Source organism: Bos indicus, chromosome 12 (genome assembly GCF_029378745.1).
Source record: "Bos indicus isolate NIAB-ARS_2022 breed Sahiwal x Tharparkar chromosome 12, NIAB-ARS_B.indTharparkar_mat_pri_1.0, whole genome shotgun sequence".
NCBI classification, from domain to species: Eukaryota; Metazoa; Chordata; class Mammalia; order Artiodactyla; family Bovidae; genus Bos; species Bos indicus.
Window position 1 is genome coordinate 21,564,255 of NC_091771.1, and position 23,334 is coordinate 21,587,588.

The window sequence follows — 23,334 nt, forward strand, 5'->3', positions numbered from 1 at the left end:
GTTATTACAAAATATTGGCTATATTCCCTGTGAAAAGTGAAGTGAAAGTGTTAGTCACTCAGTTGTGTCTGACTCTTTGCGATCCCATGGACTGTAGCCTGCCAGGCTCCTCTGTCCATGGGATTCTCCAGGCAAGAATATTGGAGTGGGTAGCCATTCCCTTCTCCGGGAGATCTTCCCAACCCAGGGATCAAACCCTGGTCTCCTGCATTGCAGGCAGATTCTTTACCATCTGAGCCACCAGGGGAACCCCAAAAAAGTGACCTAAACACTTGACTAAAGAAGATATACACTGGCAAATTTCCTAATAAACTCTCTTCTCTACTCCTAAAGATCTCTTTAGGAGGAAAAGAACCCCACCTTAGCAGAGGATGGTTTCGATCCATCGACCTCTGGGTTATGGGCCCAGCACGCTTCCGCTGCGCCACTCTGCTGGTGTACTGTACCATACATCCTTGTAACGTATTCATTCTGTACATAGTAATTTGTAGCTCTTAATTTCCTAACCCCATTAAACCCCACATCCCCCTCCCCCTGCCCAGCTGCTGCTGCTGCTGCTGCTAAGTCGCTTCAGTCGTGTCCGACTCTGTGCGACCCCATAGTTGGCAGCCCACCAGGCTTCCCGTCCCTGGGATTCTCCAGGTAAGAACACTGGAGTGGGTCGCCATTTCCTTTTCCAATGCATGATCCTGCTAGTAATCACTATGTGATTTTCCCTAGTGGCTCAGATGGTAAAGAATCTGCCTGCCCATGCAGGAGACCCAGGTTTGCAATGCAGGAGATCCGGGTTTGATCCCAGGGTCAGGAAGATCTGGAGAAGGGAATGGCTACCCACTCCAGCATTCTTGCCTGGAGAATTCCATGGACAGAAGAGCCTGGTTGGCTACAGTCCATGGGGGTAGCAAGGAGTCAAACACGACTAAGCAACTAACACTTTCATTTCTTTAAGTCCCTACATCATTCTCTATATCTGTGTCTTGTTTCTTTTATGTTATATTCACTAGTTTGCTTTATGTTTTGGATTCTACATATAAGCAATGTCATACAGTATTTGTCTTGCTCTGACTTGTTTCACTAAGCACATCCTCCAAGTCCATCTGTGTTGTGCAAAAGGCAAAATTCCATTTTTTTTTCTTTTATGGCTGAGTAGTATTCAATCTTATATATATATATATACACACACACCACATCTTCTTTATCCATTCATCTGTTAATGGACACTTAGATTGCTTCCATGACTATTGTAAATAATGCTGCTGTGAACACTGCGATGAATTTTTTTTAAATTAGTGTTTTTTTTCTTCTTTGAATATACACCCAGGAGTGGAATTTCTGGATCATATGGTAGTTCTATTTTTGAAGGTGGAGTACACTCAAATCCCAGCATGAGAGTAAAGCTAGTTACAAAACATTGGGGAAGATTATAAATTTATTAATACTTTTAAATCCACTGTCAGCAGAGAGAAACTGATTTGTTTGTTGGTTCACTTTGCCACCATATCCTGGTGGCACCTGGCTGGTGCTGGGTAAGTAAGACATCAGACTCCCAAGGTGGCCAAACAGGAGAAAAAGATGGTCTGGGCCAAGAGGCATATGCAGTACAACCGGAGCTTTGTCGATATTGTGCCCACCTTTGGGAAGAAGAAAGGCCCAGATGTCAACTCCCAAATCCTTTGTAATCCTGGCTTTCTCTAATATAGCCATTTAGCCCAATCAAACAACAATAAAACACGCCATTAGAAAAGTATGCACAGAGGAAAAGCCATGCACTTTGAGAACCAGAAAGAAGGTGTCTGCAAGCCAAGGAGAGAGGTGTTGGAGAAACCACCCTTGCTGACACTTTGACCTTGGGCTTCCAGGCTCCAAGAAAATATACTGAAGAAATTAACATATGTAGCCAATTTGGGTGCCTGGATCTATGTGAAGGTGTTGGATTCAGCTGCCCACTTTGTCAGGTTCAAATCCTGTTACTTGGTTAACCAACAGAACTCTATATTTCCAGGAATATGTCAAAGTCCTCTCTTTACATCTCATTTCACATCTTTTTGTTTTTTGTAAGCATTATGTTTACAGGCATTCAGGCAACCACAATATTAAACCACAGAGCTCTAGATTTGGGGTTTTAGAACACATCCAGGACATTCCTGGTTTCTGTGTTGATTTACCACTTGAGTAAGTATAAGTAGAGCTTCCCTGATAGTTCAATTGGTAAAGCATTCACCTGCAATGCAGGAGACCCTGGTTCGATTCCTGGGTCGGGAAGAGCTGCTGGAGAAGGGATAGGCTACCCACTCCAGTATTCTTGGGCTTTCCTTGTGGCTCAGCTGGTAAAGAATCTGCCCGCAATGTAGGAGACCTGGGTGGGGAAGATCCCCTGGAGAAGGGGAAGGCTACCCACTCCAGTATTCTGGCCTAGAGAATTCTGACACGACTGAGCGACTTTCAAGTATAAGTAAGTGTGAATATGTCCGTGTGATTATTTAGTACTTTGCTTACTTTCTTGTGAATTTAGTAATGTATTTAAAAGTACTTTTGGAAGTAGTTTCAGTAAAAATGGCAAAATAGGAAATATAGCCAATATTTTAGAGTAGCTATAAATGGAGTATAACCTTTAAAAATTCAATCACTATGTTGTACACCCCAAACTCAAAATGTTGTAAATCAACTAAATGTCAATAAAAATAAAGATATATAAAACCTTAAAAAAAACTGTTATGTAAAGAATTTGCTTCCAGTGGAAATGGATGATAGTGATATATGAGAGTTAAGAACAATATGGTGTCTAGGTAGAACAATGTTATTTCTTGTTCAGAAGTCCTAGACAAACTTCTACCCTCACCCTTAGGTTTCCCCACAGGTGAAATAAGAATATTACAGGGATTAGTAAAAGAGAGAGAGAGACTCTGAAATCTGTAATCTTCTATTATGGGTTTTGTGCCTTGAAGGGCTTTGCTGCTGCTGCTGCTAAGTCACTTCAGTCGTGTCCGACTCCGTGCGACCCCATAGACGGCAGCCCACCAGGCTCCCCCGTCCCTGGGATTCTCCAGGCAAGAACACTGGAGTGGGTTGCCATTTCCTTCTCCAATGCATGAAAGTGAAAAGTGAAAGTGAAGTCGCTCAGTCCTGTCCGACTCTTTGCGACCCCGTGGACTGCAGTGCACCAGGCCCCTCCGTCCATGGGATTTTCCAGGCAAGAGTACTGGAGTGGGGTGCCATTGCCTTCTCCCAGGGCTTCTTTTCTCATAGGCTATTGATTAATTCTGGGGAGTTTTTCAGGGATCTCTCTGAATCTTGATGGGAGGTACACTGTGAATTTTGCCAATACCAGTGGAGATTTTGTCTGTAAGGAGGGTGATGGCTGATTCAATAGGAACAAATAATCAGTGTTCCCAGGATCAGCTCTAGATAGAGCAAATAAAAGATGTCACAGCATCATTTAACTCATCTGATTGGCTGCTTTGATAAGTACTGTCAAATTATAGAATTATCTCCCCACCCCCTCCTTTTGAGAGAAGGAAATTCTGGCATGATACTTCTTTAAGAAGTCTCAGGCTTATACATGGATAGCAGTGGAAGAACTAAGGAGAAAAGGGTCTGTGTCTCTCAAAGGTCCTAAACAGAAGCAAGTAGGCTCAGAGACAAAGGCATCTTGAGGTTCACTGGAGGTCTCCACTGTTTGAACTGTTCTACTACTCCAGGGCAGGGGCTGCTTTATAGTAGTGGGCTTGTACACCACGAGCTTAACTCGGATGTCAGTTAGGACTGGAGGAGATTCAGCCCCAATTTAGAGAAATGTGTCTGTAAACCACTTGGAGGGAAGATTGGGAAGAGCCTGTGTTACTCCTCAGGGCTCCATCATTGAGAACTGAGAGCTAGCTGGAAAGGCCCCTGAGAGGGTTACAAGTGCCCGAAGAGTTTAAGTGTCTCTTTCCCAAAGTCCCGGCTCTCTGCAATCCTAGCAGAAATTAGGAGGGTCTTGCTTTTCATTTGCTGGAGTTGAAGATTAAGACTTTTGGTGGCCTTCCACTTAGGTGACTCCTGTAGTGCTCAAGAGAGCTGGTTTGCCAGATTAATTAAATTTGGAGTGGACATAGTTTCCGATTTCTCTTGGTCCTTTTTACTAGCAGGGAAATGTCCTGGTTTAGCCTGTAAATAAATAGAGTGAAAATCTACCTGATTAGAATTAGCATCTGAAGGAAGGTCAGAATTATCATTTAAAACTATCTGAAATCGATCGTAATAGTCATGAACAGGCTCATCAGATTTTTGTCTGCAAGCCTGAAATTTGTTCAACAGACTTTGGGAAAATGCTAGGAATTGCTCCAGGAAGCCATCTAGTGATTTTTGAGCCTGAGCGTATGACTTAGCAGGCTAGTTTTGAAACAGAAGGTAGTCATCAGATCTGTTACACCTGAAACCTGCTTCCACTGATTAAGTTCCTTTTAATTGTTTTTATAAAAATGTGCAGATCCTCCAAGAGTCAAGTAGCCTAAACAATAAGAGGTTTGCCTGAGTTGTTTTCCAAAACTTGAAATCAGCTGAGCCCAATTTGAGCTCTAACTAGTTAAGACCCCCTGACCCTTCAACTGGGCATGCTCCGTGACCTTTTGACTTCAGAGGGCTGAACACTCCATCCGCAGAGCATGTTCTGAGTATACCTATTGTGAAGAAGCCTGTAGCTTAGTTCTGTCTAGGCCAGAATGAAGGTCACCTCATATTTTATTGTCTCCAATTAGCTTCAGTTTTATCCCAAAGAATACCTCCAGCCCCTCGCCTTTGAGGAAGTGGATTTGAGACTTCATCTTCTCGCTCGGCCACCTTGTAAGTAAACCCTTTCTTTGCTGCAAACTTCGGTGTCTCAGCATTTGGCTTGCTGCATGCTGGGCAAACAACCTTGGTTCAGTAACGCTTTACCAGTTGTATTTCTAGGTACCTTTCAGCATTTTCCCAGTTAGCAGTTTTAATTCAATGCTGGGCCTATCCTTAGCCAAGAAGCCTATGAACTGGCTGGTAAAAGTCAGAGATACCAGGTTGCTAAATTTGAGTAACATAAAATTCCTCTGCAAGTCTGTGAGGTTCTTTGGATTACTGTGGGGGGAAAAAAATCTACGACTATAGCTCAAAGTTCAGCTTTCGTTCAGAGAGTAGAAGAAATTAAGGGTTTGGTCTCTGGATCCTCAGTAGGCCTAATTTTAAAGGGATGGGTTCTGAAAAGTTCAGAGGAAAAGGGAGAGGGGGGGAAGAGTTTAAGAGAAAAAGCAAAGTTAAGCAAGAATTAGTGTGGGGAAGTGAGGGTAGAGAGGAGGAGCAGGCAGCACAGAAGGGAGAAGACTGCCCCAGAGATCTAAGCACAAGGAGCTGAGACAGAGACAAGATGGTGCCTGGAGCCATTTTCTCTTTCTGGAATGGTAACCACTGAGAGACTTACCGGTTCTGGGCACCTGAGGTAATCTCTAATTACTAGCTGACCAAGCTGACTTTAGTGGTCATACTGTACGAAGAACAGAGTTCAGAAAAATCACTTAACAACAAACAACAGCAATAAACCCTAGAGAAAAGGGAAAATCTGATTTTTAGTTATTACATTTACTTTAAAAGTCTAGTTTTCAGCAACAAAAAATTAAAACATAAACAAGGGCTGTGATCTTCGGAAGAGTTTCTTAGTCTTTTTTAATTCTCGTGTGAGACAGAAAAGCTGGAGGGGCTGGGGTTGTGTTACTGTCCTTCTTCAAGGTCAGATGAGGCTCTGGTCAAGGGCAGGTCTTTCTCACAGAAAGTAGGATGCTTGGCATATTTCAAAATGGTCTGGCCTTAAGGTCGTCAATCTGACACTGAAGTCAGTGACCATGTTTTATTAATTTTTGTAACTTGCAAAGTGCTTTATAGATATACTACTAAATTAATATGACTTTAATCTCTTTTCTATCTCTTCAACTGACCACTTACAGCTTCATAACATGTACCAATACAGACTGTCAAACTGATCTTTATTCTTCTTTTGGGGGTAAATTTTATATTGTAGTTTCATACAAAATTGCTAATGTTTCACTAAGGTTTTAAAAACTTTTTTTTTTTTTTTTTCCAGAAATTCGCTGGGAATCCACCAGTTAGGACTTGGTGCTTTCTCTTCCATGGCCTGGGTTCAATCCCTGGTCAGGGAACTAAGATCCCACCAAAAAAAAAAAAAAAAAAAACCCTGAAGTGTAAAAGCTTTTTTTCCATATTTGTTTTCATTCGTTTGGTATTTGTTTACACCTTTCAGATTTACTCTACCAGGAAAATGGGTATAGTTTTAATTTACAACTAATATTTGACTGCTTCTTTTCAATCTTACGAATTGATAGCTTGAGTAAAATGAATTTTTGTGCTCCTCATTCCTATATCAATCTATTTTACTTAAAGTTAATATTAGCCAGAAAATATTCAGCTCGCTGGTCATTCTTGCCAACCTATGGGGAAGCCAAAACCTCAATCTAATCTTCAGAATCAGAATATGGAAGAAGAGCCCCTTCGTTAGATGCAAAAGGGAAAGTAACAGCAGAGAAGATCTGCTCTGAGATGCTTATCCTGGGATCTTTGATCTTGGTACCCCTACACCCGTCTTTAAGGGAAAGTCTCTTTTTAAGTCCCTGCTGCCTGGAACCAAGTTCATTGTATTCCTCACTCTACTACATCTCAGGACCACCTGGAATCTGTTGTCTAGGGTTGCCATGGACACAGGGTTCTTATTCTAGTACTGCCTTGTTAGCAGCAGCAGGTAAAGGCCTAGGGTGGGGGCCTCTGGCTGAGGACGTCCCATCACACCCTCTGCCCTTTATGTAGCTAATGTTGCCCTTCCACCCTCACAGAGTAAGAGGAGTAGAACATTTTACAGGGACAGATGGAGGGTGCGGGGAGGAGGAAGGATCAGGAGAAGGGTCAGGTTAGGGGTCTTTGGGCCCGCTGACAGGAAGGCTTGCCTTGTGCTTAGCTGTGGGGAACCCTAGTTAACATTCCTCTCACCTCCCAGGGCATTTGCGGAGCCCCCTATCTCACCCTCAGGGGTCATGAGGGTGGAGGGAGTAGGGGCACTAGGCTTCTGTAGGCTGGCAGGAATTGGGCTGAGATTGGATTTACCGCACTTGATCTGGGGACATTAAAAAATAGGAAAGCATGGGAAGAAGGATGTGGCAGGGGGAGGCATTATCCTGAAAGGCAGTAGGAGAGAAATTGCTACCAGGATCTTGAGTAAAGTTCGCTCCTGCTTAGGAAAAGTACCCAAGTCACAAAATGCGCCCCACCGCCCCACAGCCCCAGCTCCATCCAGGACGCAGCACCTCCGCTACAGCAGCCTTGCCTGCAGGTAAGCGGATGCCGCACCAGCAAGGAGGGGGCGGCCCCCCAGAACCAGGCTGGCTCTCCCACGGCCATCCGGGCTCTTGGGGCCACAGCGTCCAAACTTTGGGCTTCATACTCCCACTGCGCATGAGCTAGTGTCCCTTAAAGGTTTGGAGTTCACAGATGGCTGGACCCCAAGCCTCAAAATCAACACTGATGCACAAACTGGTCTGTTGTAGGGGAAAGATTTTGTTCTATTTGTTTATTTTTCTCTCCTTGCCCAGAATTGAGGGGCTTGTGGCACATTTCTGCTTGCCTCAGGTGGACATAATATTACTACTTGTTAACTTGGCGATGTATTAATACTTGGCAGTGGCTTTTATTCTGTGACTTACAGTTTTTGTGCATGAAATCTGCCCTGTGAAATGCTGAGGTTCACATTTTTTTGCTTTCTCATTCCTGTGATTTATTCTACAGAGAACATTCTAGGATGGAAATATAAGTCACTCTGATGTAAAATTGGTTTGAAATGGTTTTGTTTCACTTTCTGGGTCCCAGGTAGCAAGTGGGTAATTTTTTTAAAGAGTCCTGTGCTTGAGCTCCAGTCCTTTGGCCACCTGATGCAAAGAACTGACTCATTGGAAAAAATCCTGATGCTGGGAATGATTGAAGGCAGGAGAAGAAGGGGACGACAGAGGATGAGATGGTTGGATGGCATAACTGACTGGATGGACATGAATTTGAGAAAGCTCTGGCAGTTTGTGATAAACAGGGAAGCCTGACATGCTGCAGTCCGTGGTGTCGCAAAGATTCGAACATGACTGAGCAACTGAACTGAACTGTGCTTGAGCTAAACTTAAATTTTATTGAACACATACACAAAATGTTTTCCCCTATTTTTTGAGCTAAAATTCTAAGGGCAAATGCACAATGCGTGTTTCACAGGATATATAAAATTGCACAGTATTGCAGATTTTGTATTTGTGGATTCAAGACTTCAGAAATGCTGATCCTTACCTAGTAAGTCATATGTGTGACTTTCTTCCCAGTTGGGGGGATATCATATGTGTTTTAAACATATCAAATATATAATGGATGTGTGCTTTTGCTTTTCTTAGATTAACTGTAGATTAAATTCATCCACGAAACAAACCATGCAGGGATTAAAGAAGAATTCTTTAAGTGCCTGGCTCATGCATCCAAAAAATAAGTAAGTGATAAGGTTCAAATTTGCTGAATTTTAAGCATAATTCTCAGCCCTTAATAGAATAGGGAATATACCTGTACCTTCTTTTATAATAAGTGTAAACTGTATGCAAATGAATTGGCAAATTCAAAATTTAAAGACCTTGTTGTATGCCTGTGTTTTCCTTAAAAAATACCACAGCTGAAGCAGTGTACCAGTAATAATATACACGTGACAGTCATAGTCCCTGTAAACTTCTCCTCTAGGGGTGACTGGTTGCTTTACTGGAGGAAGTTCTGTCTAGGGTGGTGAACATTTCCAGGGACGGCCACAAGGGCTTCAGTTGTTCCATCTCCATTAAAACCTGAAACATTGCTAATTCCTGCAAATGCATTTTTATTAGTGAGATTTTCAAATCAGCTTAATGGATGTTGGAAATATACAAATTTTTGAGATCCATGAATTGTAACTATCCATGAAAAATAGTAACTATCTCAAGAGATGTGTTGAGGACCAATTGCAATAGTATTTGGAAAGTATCAGCATAATGCCTGGCACTTTTTAGTAAATACCATTTAAATATTTGTAAAGTGAACATTGGGATTACAATTCAGCAATTACAAGGAGTAGACTGCATCCATGTTATGTCATGGGTGAGCCTCAAACATTTTTTGATGTGAAATGAAGTCAGATACAAGAGACAGTAAATTGTGTGATTCCACTTATGTGAAATGTCTAGGAAAGACAAATCTATGGAGACAAAGTAGATTCACAGTTGGCTAGGGGTGGGAACAGGATTAATTATAAATGAACAGAAGGGATCTCATTGTGGGGATGAAAATGTTCTATAATTGATTAAATCCCTGGATTGTACATTTGAAAAAAAAATGTAAGGTGAAAGACAATTTCTTGGCATAATTTGGGGAAATTTATCTTTATTTTTTCTCAGCCTTTTCTGTTCCATGTTTTCTCATTCTCAGATGTCTGTATTCCAGATGTTAGAAATGGAGGATAAGAACATATCCATTGACTTTATTCTTTTCTATTTTCTGGGAGTTTCTCAATCTCACTTTCCAACTCTATTTTGCTTTTCACACGTACCCAAACTAGTTAATATCCCGTGAATGGATTCTTTATATCCAACAATTCTACTTTGACACGTAACGTTTCCTCTGGGGTTTTTTCTTTCTTTTATTTAATAATTTTATTTATGTGTGACTGCACTGGGTCTTTGTTGCTACTCGGGCTTTCTCTAGTTACTGTGAGCAGGGGCTACCCTCTACTTGCAGTGCGTGGGCTTCTCATTGCGGTGGCTTCTCTTGTTGCAGAGCGCAGGCTCTAAGGCGCAGGCTCAGTAGTTGTGGCACGTGGGCTTACTTGCTCCGTGGCATGTGGAATCTTCCTGGAGTTTGCTCAGATTCATGTCCATCGAGTCAAGGATGCTATCTAACCATCTCATCCTCTGCTTCCCCTTCTCCTTTTGCCTTCAATCTTTCCCAGCCTCAGGGTCTTCCCAATGAGTCAGCTCTTCGCACCATGTAGCCCAAGTATTGGGGCTTCAGCTTCAGCCTCAGTCCTTCCAATGAATATTCAGGGTTGATTTCCTTTAGGATTGACTGGTTGGATCTCCTTGCTGTCCAAGAAATTCTCAAGAGTCTTCTCCAGCACCACAATTTGAAAGCATCAATTCATACCGTCACCTTTAAGCTCTGGGCAAGGAAACTTTGGAGAAGGCAGTCACCCTAGGTTGTCATTTGGAGCTTTGGAGATGGGGGGGAGGGGGAGGATGAAGTATTGCTCTTCGGCCCCTCCCTGTTTTCATCAGCTAACCTAATGTTACCCTCTTTTGATTTTTCTTTCCAACACTTTTGCCTATTTATCTATGGCTGCGCTGGGTCTCGTTGCTGCACTCCAGCTTTCTGTAGTTGGAGTGAGGGGGGCGGGTAGTTTTTCCATAGTTGCGTGCAGGTATCTCACTGCGGTGGCTTCTTACGCTGCAGAGTGCAGGATCAGTGGTTGTGGTGCACAGGCTTAGTTGCCCCGAGGCATGTAGGATCTTCCTGTGTCCCCTGCATTGGCAGATGGATTCTTAACCACTAGACCACCAGGAAACCCCTGCTACCCTCGTTTTATATTAACAACATCTGGGTAATTGCTACTGGTTTCTAAGAACTCATTTATTGTCTCCAAGCAACTCAAGGGAAAGGCATGAACTGAACTTAAAATTTCCCCTCCCACTGGGCTACTCCAGTCTGCCCCTGTCTGTCCACCAGCTAAGGTACTCCTTAGCCTTCCAGGGTTTGTTATTTCTTGGAATCCATACTTTCATTTGACTTTGGTATCAGTAGTTTTCGGCTGTTTCTCATCTTGGATAGAAACCCACCATTTCCCAGGGGATTATGGAAGTGTTATTACTTTAGAATCTTGAGGTGTTTTTGAAATTTAAAATATATACTGAGTTTTGGGGACATGACATTTGAAGAAGGTAGGCTGCCTAAAAACTAATGTTTGTGAAATAGTGGCTATTCAGTATGATTTTCTGAAGTTGACGGATGCAAAGTGCATTTTCATGTGTCTTATTTTACACATGAGGAAACTGAGTTGTAGAAAGGTTAAATTAATAAAGCCAGTGATTCGGTGGTGGGAAGTCTTGATTTTGGATAATATAACCAGGTATCTTTTTGGAATAATTCAGAGAAGAATAAAAAGGAATCATTATAAATATGCTCTACTTCCAGGTCAGAAAAAAAAAAATTAAAGTTTTATATAGGCCATCCTTGACCTACTTACCTGTTTCTTCTCTACCAAATGGTGACCAGGGACAAGTCCTTGGAATTGGAATATTTGTCATTCTGGCATTTTCTTTTCTTTTTTCCTGTATCCCTTTACTAGTTATCAACTGGATCCATCTCCCCATTCGTACACTCTCAGCTCTTTCTGGTTTCCCAGATTGATTCCAAGTGTGTGCATGGTTTGCGAAATGTGAAAGAAAGGTTTAATAATTAATGCTACACCTCCCTTCTTTCCTTCTCTCTCTAGCATGTTCACAAACACACATAAGCCCAGATGTGGTCTCAAGTCCAGTGCTATACCCTGAAACTCTTTCTTCAATTTTTTCCATATTCATGAGTTTACATTTCATGTCCTGAAATTCTATTGGAAAGAAGCAACTAATTGCCTTCCATACTGTCTGACTTTATATTTTTGTTTGTTTTTTTCACTCTTTGGCAGAGTTATGGATGCCTCTTTAGGCTCCTCTGACAACGCTGACAAGAGGTGCGTGATGTGGGTGGTGAAAAGGTATTGGGAGTGTTGATGGCCAAGGAAGGTTTCTTTTCATAAAAGACTGGATGTTCTTATAAGTACCTTTATTTAGGGGTCTAGATGGGAAAAAAGAGATCATACGTGGGAGAATCCTTACTAATAGTCTGTTTGTGACCCTGATTAACTAGTAGCCAAAACTCTTGGGAAACTATAAGAATGTGTGTGAGAGACTCTGCTACAGAGTGCCAGGAGAGGAGGAAGAAAGAGGCAGAAAGGAGCAAACCCTAATAGATCTCGGCTCTAGCCCTCACCCTCCAGGGCTCTGCTCCCATCTAAAGCTGGTGTCCCAACTGTAAACCCACCGTCATGTTGGAGAGTCCCTACCCCAGGCTTGTAGCTCTTTAAACCAAACTGAGGGAAGGACTACAGGATACGAGAAAAGTAAGGATGCAGGGGAGGGACTTGATAATCAGGAACTTAGAAGGGGCTGGAAGATAGTAGACCTGCACACTGAAGTTGAATTTTAAGTAAAAGCAACCTTGATGCAGTTAGACATAGAGTTAGGTTTAGAGGTAAAGAATTGTACTTTGCCAGGTTGCTTAGACAGCCCTAAGGTCTCATTACAACTATAATAAAGCCCTGTTTGTAGTGAAAATTGAAATACTGATTGCCAGATAACTAAATTTCAAACAGATCTTTAGAGTTAAAAATCAGTTTACAAATTGAAGACTATTTGTAACTAGTTAACTCTATGAAGTCATTTTGAGTTTGATGGTATGCTTTTAATTCCTTAGAGATAACTCAGTTGAACTGACATCAGGAGCCTATGATGATACCATCTATGAAAGGTGAGGTATTTATTGAGGGGTGAGGGGTCCAGGAGGATGGGGTGGAGACATTCAGTCTTGGGATTATCCATGGCAATGAAGAATTTTCTGGACAATGATCTAGAATTCTTTCTATAAAGATAGGAATTTCAGTAAGTTATGTTTACTATGTATTTTAGATTCGAGGAATCTTTATTCAGGTAAATTCATTATATCACTATTCCATATAGACTATCATTAATGAGATGTTTCTCTATCTATTGGTATTTAAAGTAAAATAGAACAATTCTTCTTGATGGTGGGAATGAAGATGTTAACTTCCGTGAAAGTGTTAGTCATTTGTGTCCAACCCTTTGTGACCCTGTGGACTTGCCAGTCTCCCCTGTCCATGGAACTCTCCAGGCAAGAATACTGGTGTGGGTCGCCATTCCCTTCTCCAAGGGATCTTCTCAACTCAACCATCAAACCTTGGTCTCCCACATTGTGGGCAGAGTCTTTCCCATCTGAGCCATCAGGGAAGCCCATAACTTTGGTAATCCATAGGAATAAGTCAGTGTGACGTTTTGAAGGGTGGGAACTGTTGGTGGATATCATCACTGGGGAGACAGGGTTTATGCTGAGGCAAGAAGAAAAGGGATAACTACGGACAATAAAGATAGTGGTACTGAACAGCACCTTCAGTCAACTGCATCTAATTGACATTTATAGAATAGGTCATTTAACAAGAGCAGAGAATGTTGGGTTGGCCCAGAAGTTCATTCAGATTTTTCCATAACAGCCTATGGAAAAGCCTGAACAATTTTTTTTTGCCAACTCAATGTATTCTTCTTAAGCTCACATGAAACATTCACCAATATAGATCACATTCTGGGACATGAAACCCACCTTAGCAAATTTAAAAGAAGAGGAATCACACAAAATTTGCTGTCAGACCACAGTGAAGTTAGAAGTCCGTAACAAAGATAGTTTGCAAGTCCCCAAATTCTTGGAGGTTAAACAGCATACTTCTCAGTAACACATGGGTCAAAGCAGAAGTCTCATGAGAAATTTTAAAATATTTTGAACTAAATGAAAACATGAGCTATCAAAATTTGTGAAATGCAGCAAAGCCAGTAATTAGGGGGAAATTTATAGTCTGAATTCATATATTAAAAAAGAAGAAAGATCTAAAATCAATAAGCTTCCAGCATAGGAAACAAGACCAGTATAAACCTAAAAAAAGCAGGAGATAATAAAAGAGCAGAAATCAATGAAACTGGAATCAAAAAATCAATAGAGAATATCGACAAAGCCAAAAGCTGGTTCTTTGAAAAGCAATAAAGTTTGTATCTCTTTGGCCAGACTAACAGAAACAAGAGACAGAAGACACAAATTGCTGTTGTCAGAAATGAGGATCATCATGTCTGATCACAGGACATTGAAAGGATAATAAAGGAGTATTATGAACAACTCCAAGCCCACGAAGTTGATAACTTACATGAAATGGAGTAATGCTTTAAAAGATACTACCAAAGCTCATACAAAGATCATCCTGAACAGGCCTGAATCTGTTAAAGAAATTGAATCAGTGACTAAACCTTCCATAACAGACCCTAGGCCTAGATGGCTTCACTGGTCAATTCCACCAAACATTCAAGGAAAAAATGATGTCAGTTTTCTAAACTGTTCCAGGAAGAGAAAGCACAGAGAAAAAATTTAACTCATTGTCTAAAGTCAGCATTACCAAAACCAGATAAGAACATTACAAAAAAATAAAAGCATAGGACATAAGAGGCAAAAATCCTAAACAAAATGTTGCCAAGTTGAATCCTACAATGTAAATAAAAAATTTTATACCTAGACCAAGTGGGACTTGGATGGACAAGGCTGGTTCAACATTTGAAAGTCAATCAATGTAATCCATCACATCAACAGGCTAAAAAGAAAAAAATGATTGATGCAGAAAAATCATTTGACAAAATCTAACACTCATGATTAAAAAAAAAAACTCAGCAAACTAGGAATAGAGAGGAATGTTCTCAACTTGATTTAAAAAAAAAAAAACAAAAAACACAGCCATAAAACCCCTGCTGCTGCTGCTAAGTCACTTCAGTCGTGTCCGACTCTGTGCGACCCCATAGATGGCAGCCCACCAGGCTCCCCCGTCCCTGGGATTCTCCAGGCAAGAACACTGGAGTGGGTTGCCATTTCCTTCTCCAATGCATGAAAGTGAAAAGTGAAAATGAAGTCGCTCAGTCATGTCCGACCCACAGCGACCTCATGGACTGCAGCCTACCAGGCTCCTCCATCCATGGGATGTTCCAGGCAAGAGTACTGGAGTGGGGTGCCATTGCCTCCTCCGAAACCCCTACAGGTAGCATCATATGTGATGGTGAGAAACTTGAAACTTTTCTGCAGAGAGTTACAAGGCAAGGATGCTCTCTGCCCCATTACTCCTTTTTAACATCATACTCAAAATTCCAAGGAGGATTATAGTAATGAGCAATAAGAAGGAAATCAAAGTATGCACGACGGAATGGAAACAAATGTCTTTGTTCACAGATGACATGATTGTCTATGAAGAAAAATCCAAAAGAATAGATTAAAAAAAAAACTGGGTCTAATAAGCTTGTGTCCTGTAATCTTGTCTAATTGCTTTAATATATTGATACAAAAACTGATTACTTTCCCATATACAAGTAACAAACAAGTGGAATTTGCAATTAAAAGCAGAGAACCATTTAAATTAGGACCCCCCCCATAGATTTATACCTAAATATATATTTACCCAGTAAAATGTACAAGATGTATATGAGGAAACTAAGTTCTTATGAATGAAATTAAAGAACTAAATAAATGGCAGAGACTTTATCTTCAATAAAGGAAGTCTCAATATTGTAAAGATGTTGATTCTTCCAAATTGTAGATTCAATGCAATCTGAATCAAAATCCCAGAAAGTTATTTTTGGGGTATTGGCAAACTGATTCTAAAGTTTATATGGGAAGGCAAAAGACCCAGAATAGCACCCACACATTGAAGAGTAAAGTCAGAGGACTGACAATACCAACTTAACTTAGTATAAAGCTATGATAATCAAGACAGTATGATGATGGTTAAAGGAAGTCCAGAATTACATGTGGTATGTGAATCATGTATTTTTTTTTTTTTAGTTTTTTTAAATTTATTTTTTAACTGAAGATTGCTTTACAATATTGTGTTGGTTTCTGTCATACATCAACATGATCAGTCATACGTATATATATTTCCCCTCCCTCTTGAACCACCCCATTCCAACCCTCTGGGCTGTCACACAGCACCGGGTTTGAGCTCCTGAGTCACAGCAGTTCCCGCTGGCTATCTATTTTACGTATGGTTGTGCATATGTTTCCATGCCATTCTCTCCACTTGTCCCATCCTCTCCTTCCCTCTTGTGTCACAAGTCTGTTCTGTATGTCTGCATCTCCATTGCTGCCCTGCAAATACTATGAACCATGCATCTCTTTAATCCTTTAGCATGCCCTGAATGAATGGACATCAGAAACCTAGGAGGATGCCGCCAATGAAACATGAAATATAAATGAATTTGAAAGATCAATACATTTAGTATGTACATGTATACACATATTTATATACTCATACCAATACAAACACAAATATATAAACACAAATATGGAAGAAAAAGAGGTGAAATTTTCAAATTCATTCTTAGGAGTATCTATGACAAGGTATTTTTGACATTGTTATTAAATCTTCTCACTGTAACACCTATTGGTAACTTTCTTTCTTGAATCTAGTTGAATAAGAGAGGAGCAGGTCATAAAAGGAATCCTTCTTCCTAGTAACTACCAGCCAATTCTTGAGTCATTAACTTTTTTGACAGGTCAAATATATTTATTACAAATGTATATGAAATCATGTCTGGGAAAAATGAGATGTCAGATTCCAAATAACTTATTTACATGTGAATTTTCTAAATTTCTAAGAGTTATCCAGTGTATAAGTTCAAGGGCAATTATAGCCAAACTGAACTAAAGAAGTTGCAGTCTACAAGTCTTGTGGCATCTTATTTTGTCTGTTTTTAATCCTTTAGCATTTCCCCGAGTACATGGACAACAGCATCCTCTGAAGTCCTCTCCAATGCAAAGTGAGCCATGATGAATAAATGTGTATGTAATATGCACACATACATACATTCATAATACACATATACAGAGAGGTTGAGATTTGATGTTCACCTTTAGGAACATGCACGGGAACGCAGAGTTCCCTTGATACTGTTTCTGAAGTTCTCTCATGGTAAGATTCTATATCTAACATTCTTTGTCTTTAAAAAAAATTTGTTTTTTAATTTTAATTGGAGAATAATTACTTTACAATATTGTGTTGGTTTCTGCCATACATCAACATGAATCAGCCATAGATATACAAATGTCCCCTCGCTCTTAAACCTCCCTCCCACCTGTCTTTTGAATTGAAGTAGAAAAAAGATGGACAGGTCATAAAGGGGGTCTTTTAAAAATTTTTATTTTTATTTTTGGCTGCACTGGGTCTTCGTTGCTGTGCAAGGGTTTCTCTCTAGTTGTGGTGAGCAGGGGCTGCTCTTCACTTCAGCGAGCAGGCTTCTCACTGCAGTGGCTTCTCTCATTGTGAGCACAGGCTCTAGCGTGCATGGGTTCAGTACTTGTGGTGCACAGCTTTAGTTGCCCGGCAGTGTGTGGAATTGTCCCAGATCAGGGATTGAACCCGTGTCCCCTGCATTGGCAGGCGTATTCTTAACCATTGGACCACCAGGCAAGTCCCAGAGGGGGTCTTTTTAATTCTAATATTTGTCACCTTTGATTACCATGAGTGACACTCTTATGAGACTGGGTTAAGGGAGGAGAGAAACATTTTCAAGTAAGGAGGAATTAGTTGTGGACAGGGAGCAGAGGAATCTCCAGCAAAAGAATGGAGCTAATAGAACCCAGATTGTCCATGACCCTCCAGAGCTTTTCACCATGTGAAGCTGGTACCCCAAAGCCAAACCCACATCACATGGAAGGGGCCCTGATTTAGGCCTGCAGTTAATCTACAGTGTCTGAGGGCCAGGAAAGACAACCCTGATAGGGGGGTTAGAGGGTGATGAAGGGACTTGAGAAACAGGAAATGATGTGGAGGACGAGGAATGTGTACTTGCAAATTGAAGTTGAACTTGAAATAAGTGCCACCCCAAAAGGTTGCTGTACGTTGGGTTAGATTCAGTAGTAAAGAAATGCACTTATTCTTGAGTCATTAACTGTTTTGATAGGTCAAAAATATTTATTACCAACTATATAGAATCATTTCTAGGGAAAATGAGATATCAGATTCCAAAGAACTGATTTATATGCATATTTCCTATGAGCCAGCCAGTTTATAAGTTCAGGAGTAACTGTGGCAGATTTGAGCTAAAAAAGTAAAAGTCTGGAAGTCATATGATATCTTGCTATCTCTGTTTTTCATCCTCTAGCACTGCCCTGACTGAATTGACAGCAGCGTCATCTGCAAGATTCCAAATGGCAAAGTGAGATACAATAAATACATATATAATATGTACACATGTATGTACATACATGCATAATATATCTTAATTATAATATATCTCTCTTAACACAGAGAGATTAAGATTTGCGATACTCACCCTTAGAAGCGCCCATTGGGGTACAGAGTTCCCTTGATACTGTTTCTAACGTGCTCTCATGATGAGATTCTATGTGGAATGTTCTTTGTCTTTTATAAAAAAAGTACTTATTTTTTGACTGTGCTGGGTCTTCTTTGCTGCTTGCGGGCTTTCTCTCATTGCTGCCAGCAGGAGCTGCTACTCCTTGTGGTTGCAGGCTTCTCACTGCAGTGGCTTCTTTTATTGCAGAGCACAGATTCCAGGGCATGCGGGCTTCAGGGGTTGCAGCACTTGGGCTCAGTAGTTGTGACGCACGGGCTTAGCTGCTCCAAGACATGTGTGATCTTCCTGGACCAGGGGTAGAACCCATGTCCCCTGCGTTGGCAGGCAGACTCTTATCCACTGCACCACTGGGGAAATCCCTATTCTTTCTCTTTTGAAATTAAGTAGAAAAAGAGATACAAGACATGGAGTCTTCGTACTTCCAATCTTAACATCTCAGTTACTAGCAGCCAAAGTTTTGGGAAACTATCAGATTGCCAATGTCTGAAACTCTGCTGGAGTGGGTCAGGGGAAGAGAAAACCTTGTCTGGAGCAAGGAAAATAATAGTAAATTATAAATAGTAAGTAAGAGCGTAATAGCGTGGACAGGAAGCAGAGGTGGCCTCAACAGAAAAGAATGGAGCTAATAGACCCAGATCTGTCCCTTAGCCTCCAGATTCAGCCACAGGTGAGGCTGATAATGCAAATCCAAGCCCATGAGATGATCACTTTGGATGGAGGCTCTGACTCAGACCTGTGGTTGCTTGACCGTATCTCGGGGCAGGAAAAACCAGTATGTTTCCTACAGAACACAGACATAGTCAGGAAGTTAGGTTGGTCAAGAAAGATGGGTACTTACAAAAGGAATTTGAAATAAATTCCACCCCCAAAGGCTGTTATACATTGGGTTAGGTTCAGTAGTAAAGAACTGAAGTTAAATCTTGAGTCGTTACCTTTTTAAGAGGTTTAAGATATTCGTTGTTGTATAGTTGCTGAGTCCAGCTCTTCTGCAACCCCGTGGACTTAATCTGCCCGACTCCTCTGCCCATGGAATTTCCCAGGCAAGAGTACTGGAGTTGGTTGCCAATTCCTTCCCTAGGGGATCTTCCCGACTCAGGGATTGAGTTGCACACAGATTCTTTACGGCTGAGCCATCAGGGAAGCCCTATTAAATATATATGACTTTTCATAAAGCCTCATTTCTGGGGAAAATGACATACCAGGTCTCAAATAATAGATTTACACACTGGTTTTTAAAGGGTTATCTAGCTTATAAGTTAAAGCATAATTTAAACATTTGAACCAAAAAGTTTAATCTGGAAAATTATTTGGTATCTGACTATGTGCCTTTTTAATCCTTCAGCACTACCTTGACTGAACTGGCAGCAGGAAAACCTACCGCTGATGAACCTACCACTGAAATGTGAGATAGAAACAAAGATAGACTTAAACAAAAGTGTTTTAAAAAATGCATAAATGCAGAGAGCGAGCACCCAGGAGAGAGGGAAGCAGAGGAAAGGGGAGAGAGGTTGCTATTTGAGAGGTTCATTTGTAGGAGTATTCATGATATAACAGCGTCTTTGACATTATTTCTAAATCTTTTTGCTGTAGCCTGTGTAAGTATCTTATCTTTTTTTTTTTAAATCTTGTTGGATAAAAGAGAAACAGGTCATAACAGAGATGCTTCTTAATCATCTGTTTCTCTCTCATTGTTTTGTCGCTAAGTTGTGCCTCTTTTGCGACCCCATGGACTATCGCCTGCCAGGCTCCTCTGTCCATGGGATTTTCCAGCCAAGAATACTGGAGTGGGTAGCCTCTCCCTTCTCCAAGGATTGGAGATTGAAGCTGTATCTCCTGCTTTGGAGGGTGGATTCTTTACCACTGAGCCACCAGGGAAGCCCCTTCTCTCTCTTAGGAGCAGTCAAACCCCCTAGGCAGCTATCCAAATGCCTGTGTTTGAAGCTTTACTAAAGTGGGCTAAGAAAGGAGAGAAACTTATTTTGAAGCAAGGAGAAGGTTGTACTCCTGAAGGGGCTCAGGTGTCAAGAAATGTCCATAAACTTGATCTATTCGCCCCATAGGACCAAGATTTTCATTATAATCATATAAAGCCTGGTTTACAGGTTTCAAATGACTGATTAGAATGTTATTTGGGGGACAACTAGGTTTTAAATTGTAGAGTACATGTGTGTGTGTGTGTGTGTGAGCTCAGATGTGTATGACTCTTTGCAACCACATGGAGTATAGCCCGTCAGGCTACACTGTCCCTGGGGTTCTCCAGACAAGAATACTAGAGTGGGTTGCCATTTCCTTCTCCAGGGGATTTTTCTGACCCAGGGATTGAACCCATGTCTTCTGCGTTGGCAGGCAGATTCTTTACCACTGGGCCACCTGGGAAGCCCAAATTTTAGAGTAATTGTAGGTAATCTGCAGATCCCTGGGTTGGGAAGATCCCCTGGAGAAAGAAACGGCAATCCACTCCAGTATTCTTATCTGGAGAATGCCATGGGCGGAGGAGCCTGGTGGTCTATAGTCCATGGGATTGGTGCAAAGAGTCAGACAAAACTGAGTGACTAAGTCTACTATTATTTCTGTAGTTAATTTGCATTTAAAAATAAGTCTAGGGAGACATGTAAAGTCTTACTGTGTGCATTTATGATCTTTTAGCTGTGACCAGAGCAAGGTGAAAAAAGTAACTTATGCTGAATCCTGCAATGAAAGGTGAGATATATATAGATAAGAGTAAGTGGGGGTGGGGGGGTATTGAGATTTGTGAAATTTATTCTGAGAAGTGGCTACTGGCAATACAGAGTTAACAGGACACTTTAGCTAAGATTTTTGTTTTTCCAGCCTCAACATGCTACTTTCTTTTTTGGATCTATTTGGGGGAAAATAAACAGGTCATAAAAGGGGTCTGCTTACTGCTAGTCTGTTTTATTACCCTTAGTTAGGAGCAGCCACAGCCCTGAGGAAAGTATCAGATTGCCCATGCATGGGCCAGAAGAGGACAGGAGAAGGTCTTGGTGGACAGAGAGCAGAGGGGAGCCCTTAGCAGGAAAAATATGTATCTCATACGTCCTGAATATGTCGCTCACCTTCCACAGCTCTGTCTCTATGTGAGGCTGGTAACCCAAACCCACCATTACATTGGAGGGACCCCTGCCTTGTCTTGACCGTATCTCTCAAGGGCAGGAAAGACATCTGTGATTCATGAGAGGTTACTGGACGGTGTAGGGACTTGAGAAGGCAGAAAATTACAGAACCAGTGAGATGAGTACCTACAAACTGAAGGTGAATTTTGAAGCAAATTTCATCACAAAATGGTGTTACACTTGGGGATTGGGTTCAGGAGTAAAGTACATAACATTTGATGTATTAAGTTTTTCCACATGACTAGGATTTTTCATTACTGATATATAATGTTCATTTCTACAGAAAAATGAAATACGAGGTTTTAAATAACTGATTAAAATGCTATTTTTCAGATAATTAGACTATCAATTGCAGAGTAATTATAGCTAACTTGTATTTAAAAATCTATAAAACGTATGGAGTCTTACTTTGTACATTTTAATCCTTCAGCTCTGACTTGTGTAACATGAGAAGCATCGATGAAAGGTGAGATACAAATGGGGGAAAGGGGAAGGAGGACGTTGGAATGCATGAAATCCAATTAGTCAGAGTCCCCATCTCAGGCAGCCTCCTGATTCCAGGAGAAAACAAGATATCCATAATATGTGAAAAGTAGGTGGTGCAGGGACCCAGGTTCCAAATAACTAATTAACATATATATATATATATATATATATATATATTAGAGCTTAACCAGTTTTTAAGTTCTAGAGCAAGTGTATCCAATTTCAGACAAAAAAGTTAAATCATTTGATGCTAGGTTCATTTTTAACCTTTTATATTGACCTGAATAAATTGACATCAAAGGTCTTTGACTAGTTTGATATAGCTTCTCTTTCAATGACACTGCCATCCAAGACTGTTCAGATCATTTACCTGGGTCAGTGCTATCTAGACAGTATTAATCTCTCAGTCTATATAGAAAAAGTGAGAAAGGCAGAGATTTATACAGACTTATAGTGACAGAGGGAGAAATACAGATTTGCAAAATTCAGTCTTGGAAGGATTCGTAGTAATACAGAATTTTCTAGACAATACTTCGACATTTCTTTCTGTAAGACTGGGTCTTCCAGAGAGCTAAGTCATGTTGACTACCCTTTAGATTTAAGGAATTCTTTTTGTTCAAGTAAATTTTTCACATCACTGTTCCATGCAGCAAGTCTCTAATGATGTATTTTTGCATTTGTTGGTGGTTGAAGTATAATAGAACAGCTGTCCAAGATTAGTGATGTCGATGAAGACATTGACTTTCTCAACCCACAATAGTAAGTCGTTCTCAACCCACAATAGTAAGTCCGTTTGAAGTTCGGAGGGAGGGAGCTGTTGATGCATTTCTTACCTTTTGGAAGATGGGGCTCATGCTGAGGTGAAAAGGAAAACTGTGGAAAGATAGCAAGATGTTTGGGAGGAAGGGTATAGAGTATTTGAAGTTGCATATAAGTACCATGCTTGAAAAAATATTTATACATATTCATAAGTGGAATATTCTTCTAGTTTTAAAATGTGAACGTATTCTTAGTAGATTTGAATTGTCCTACAAAATTTCTTAATCAAGGATTGCAGAATGCTACTTACTCTTCAGTTGTGTTCCTTTCTCTTTTTTGTTGGCTATGTTCTAATTCCTAGTTTTATTGACTTTTGTCTAAGAGTAAATAGGACTAACAGCAAAAGCAAATGTGTTTTGCTGATTAAGGCCCTCTTAATGTCCACTGGGATTTTATTAATTTTGTCTTGTGTCTGAGTAACCTCATGAGAGTACTTCTTGTTGCACTCATCTGAAGGCACTTTTTCATCTGTACTCAACTGCAAGGACATGTTTTTAAAATCTCATGTGTCTGACTCGACCTTTCCCCCAAGCTACTATGTATAAAATAAGCAACAAGGATATATTGTATAGCACAAGGAAATATAGCCAGTATTTTGCAGGGACTTTAAATAGAATACAGTC

At 40.7% G+C, this 23,334-nt stretch overlaps 1 protein-coding gene and 1 non-coding gene across 2 annotated transcripts in view; one reads left to right on the plus strand and one right to left on the minus strand.

The window, feature by feature from the left end:
- Positions 1–362: 362 nt before the first annotated feature.
- TRNAM-CAU (transfer RNA methionine (anticodon CAU)) lies at positions 363–434 on the minus strand. Its single transcript has one exon. It is a non-coding gene; the product is annotated as a tRNA-Met (tRNA).
- Positions 435–6,224: 5,790 nt separating this feature from the next.
- LOC109566754 (phosphatidylinositol 3,4,5-trisphosphate 3-phosphatase TPTE2-like) overlaps positions 6,225–23,334 on the plus strand; it is a 61,839-nt gene continuing 44,729 nt past the window's right edge. Inside the window, exons 1-10 of the mRNA XM_070800155.1 lie at positions 6,225–7,342; positions 8,436–8,527; positions 11,735–11,779; positions 12,562–12,615; positions 16,665–16,718; positions 18,063–18,116; positions 19,618–19,677; positions 20,922–20,975; positions 21,837–21,872; positions 22,586–22,651. Of these exons, the coding sequence (XP_070656256.1) occupies positions 8,472–8,527; positions 11,735–11,779; positions 12,562–12,615; positions 16,665–16,718; positions 18,063–18,116; positions 19,618–19,677; positions 20,922–20,975; positions 21,837–21,872; positions 22,586–22,651 (479 nt within the window). The 5' untranslated portion in view covers positions 6,225–7,342; positions 8,436–8,471. The remainder of the gene's footprint in view (positions 7,343–8,435; positions 8,528–11,734; positions 11,780–12,561; positions 12,616–16,664; positions 16,719–18,062; positions 18,117–19,617; positions 19,678–20,921; positions 20,976–21,836; positions 21,873–22,585; positions 22,652–23,334) is intronic.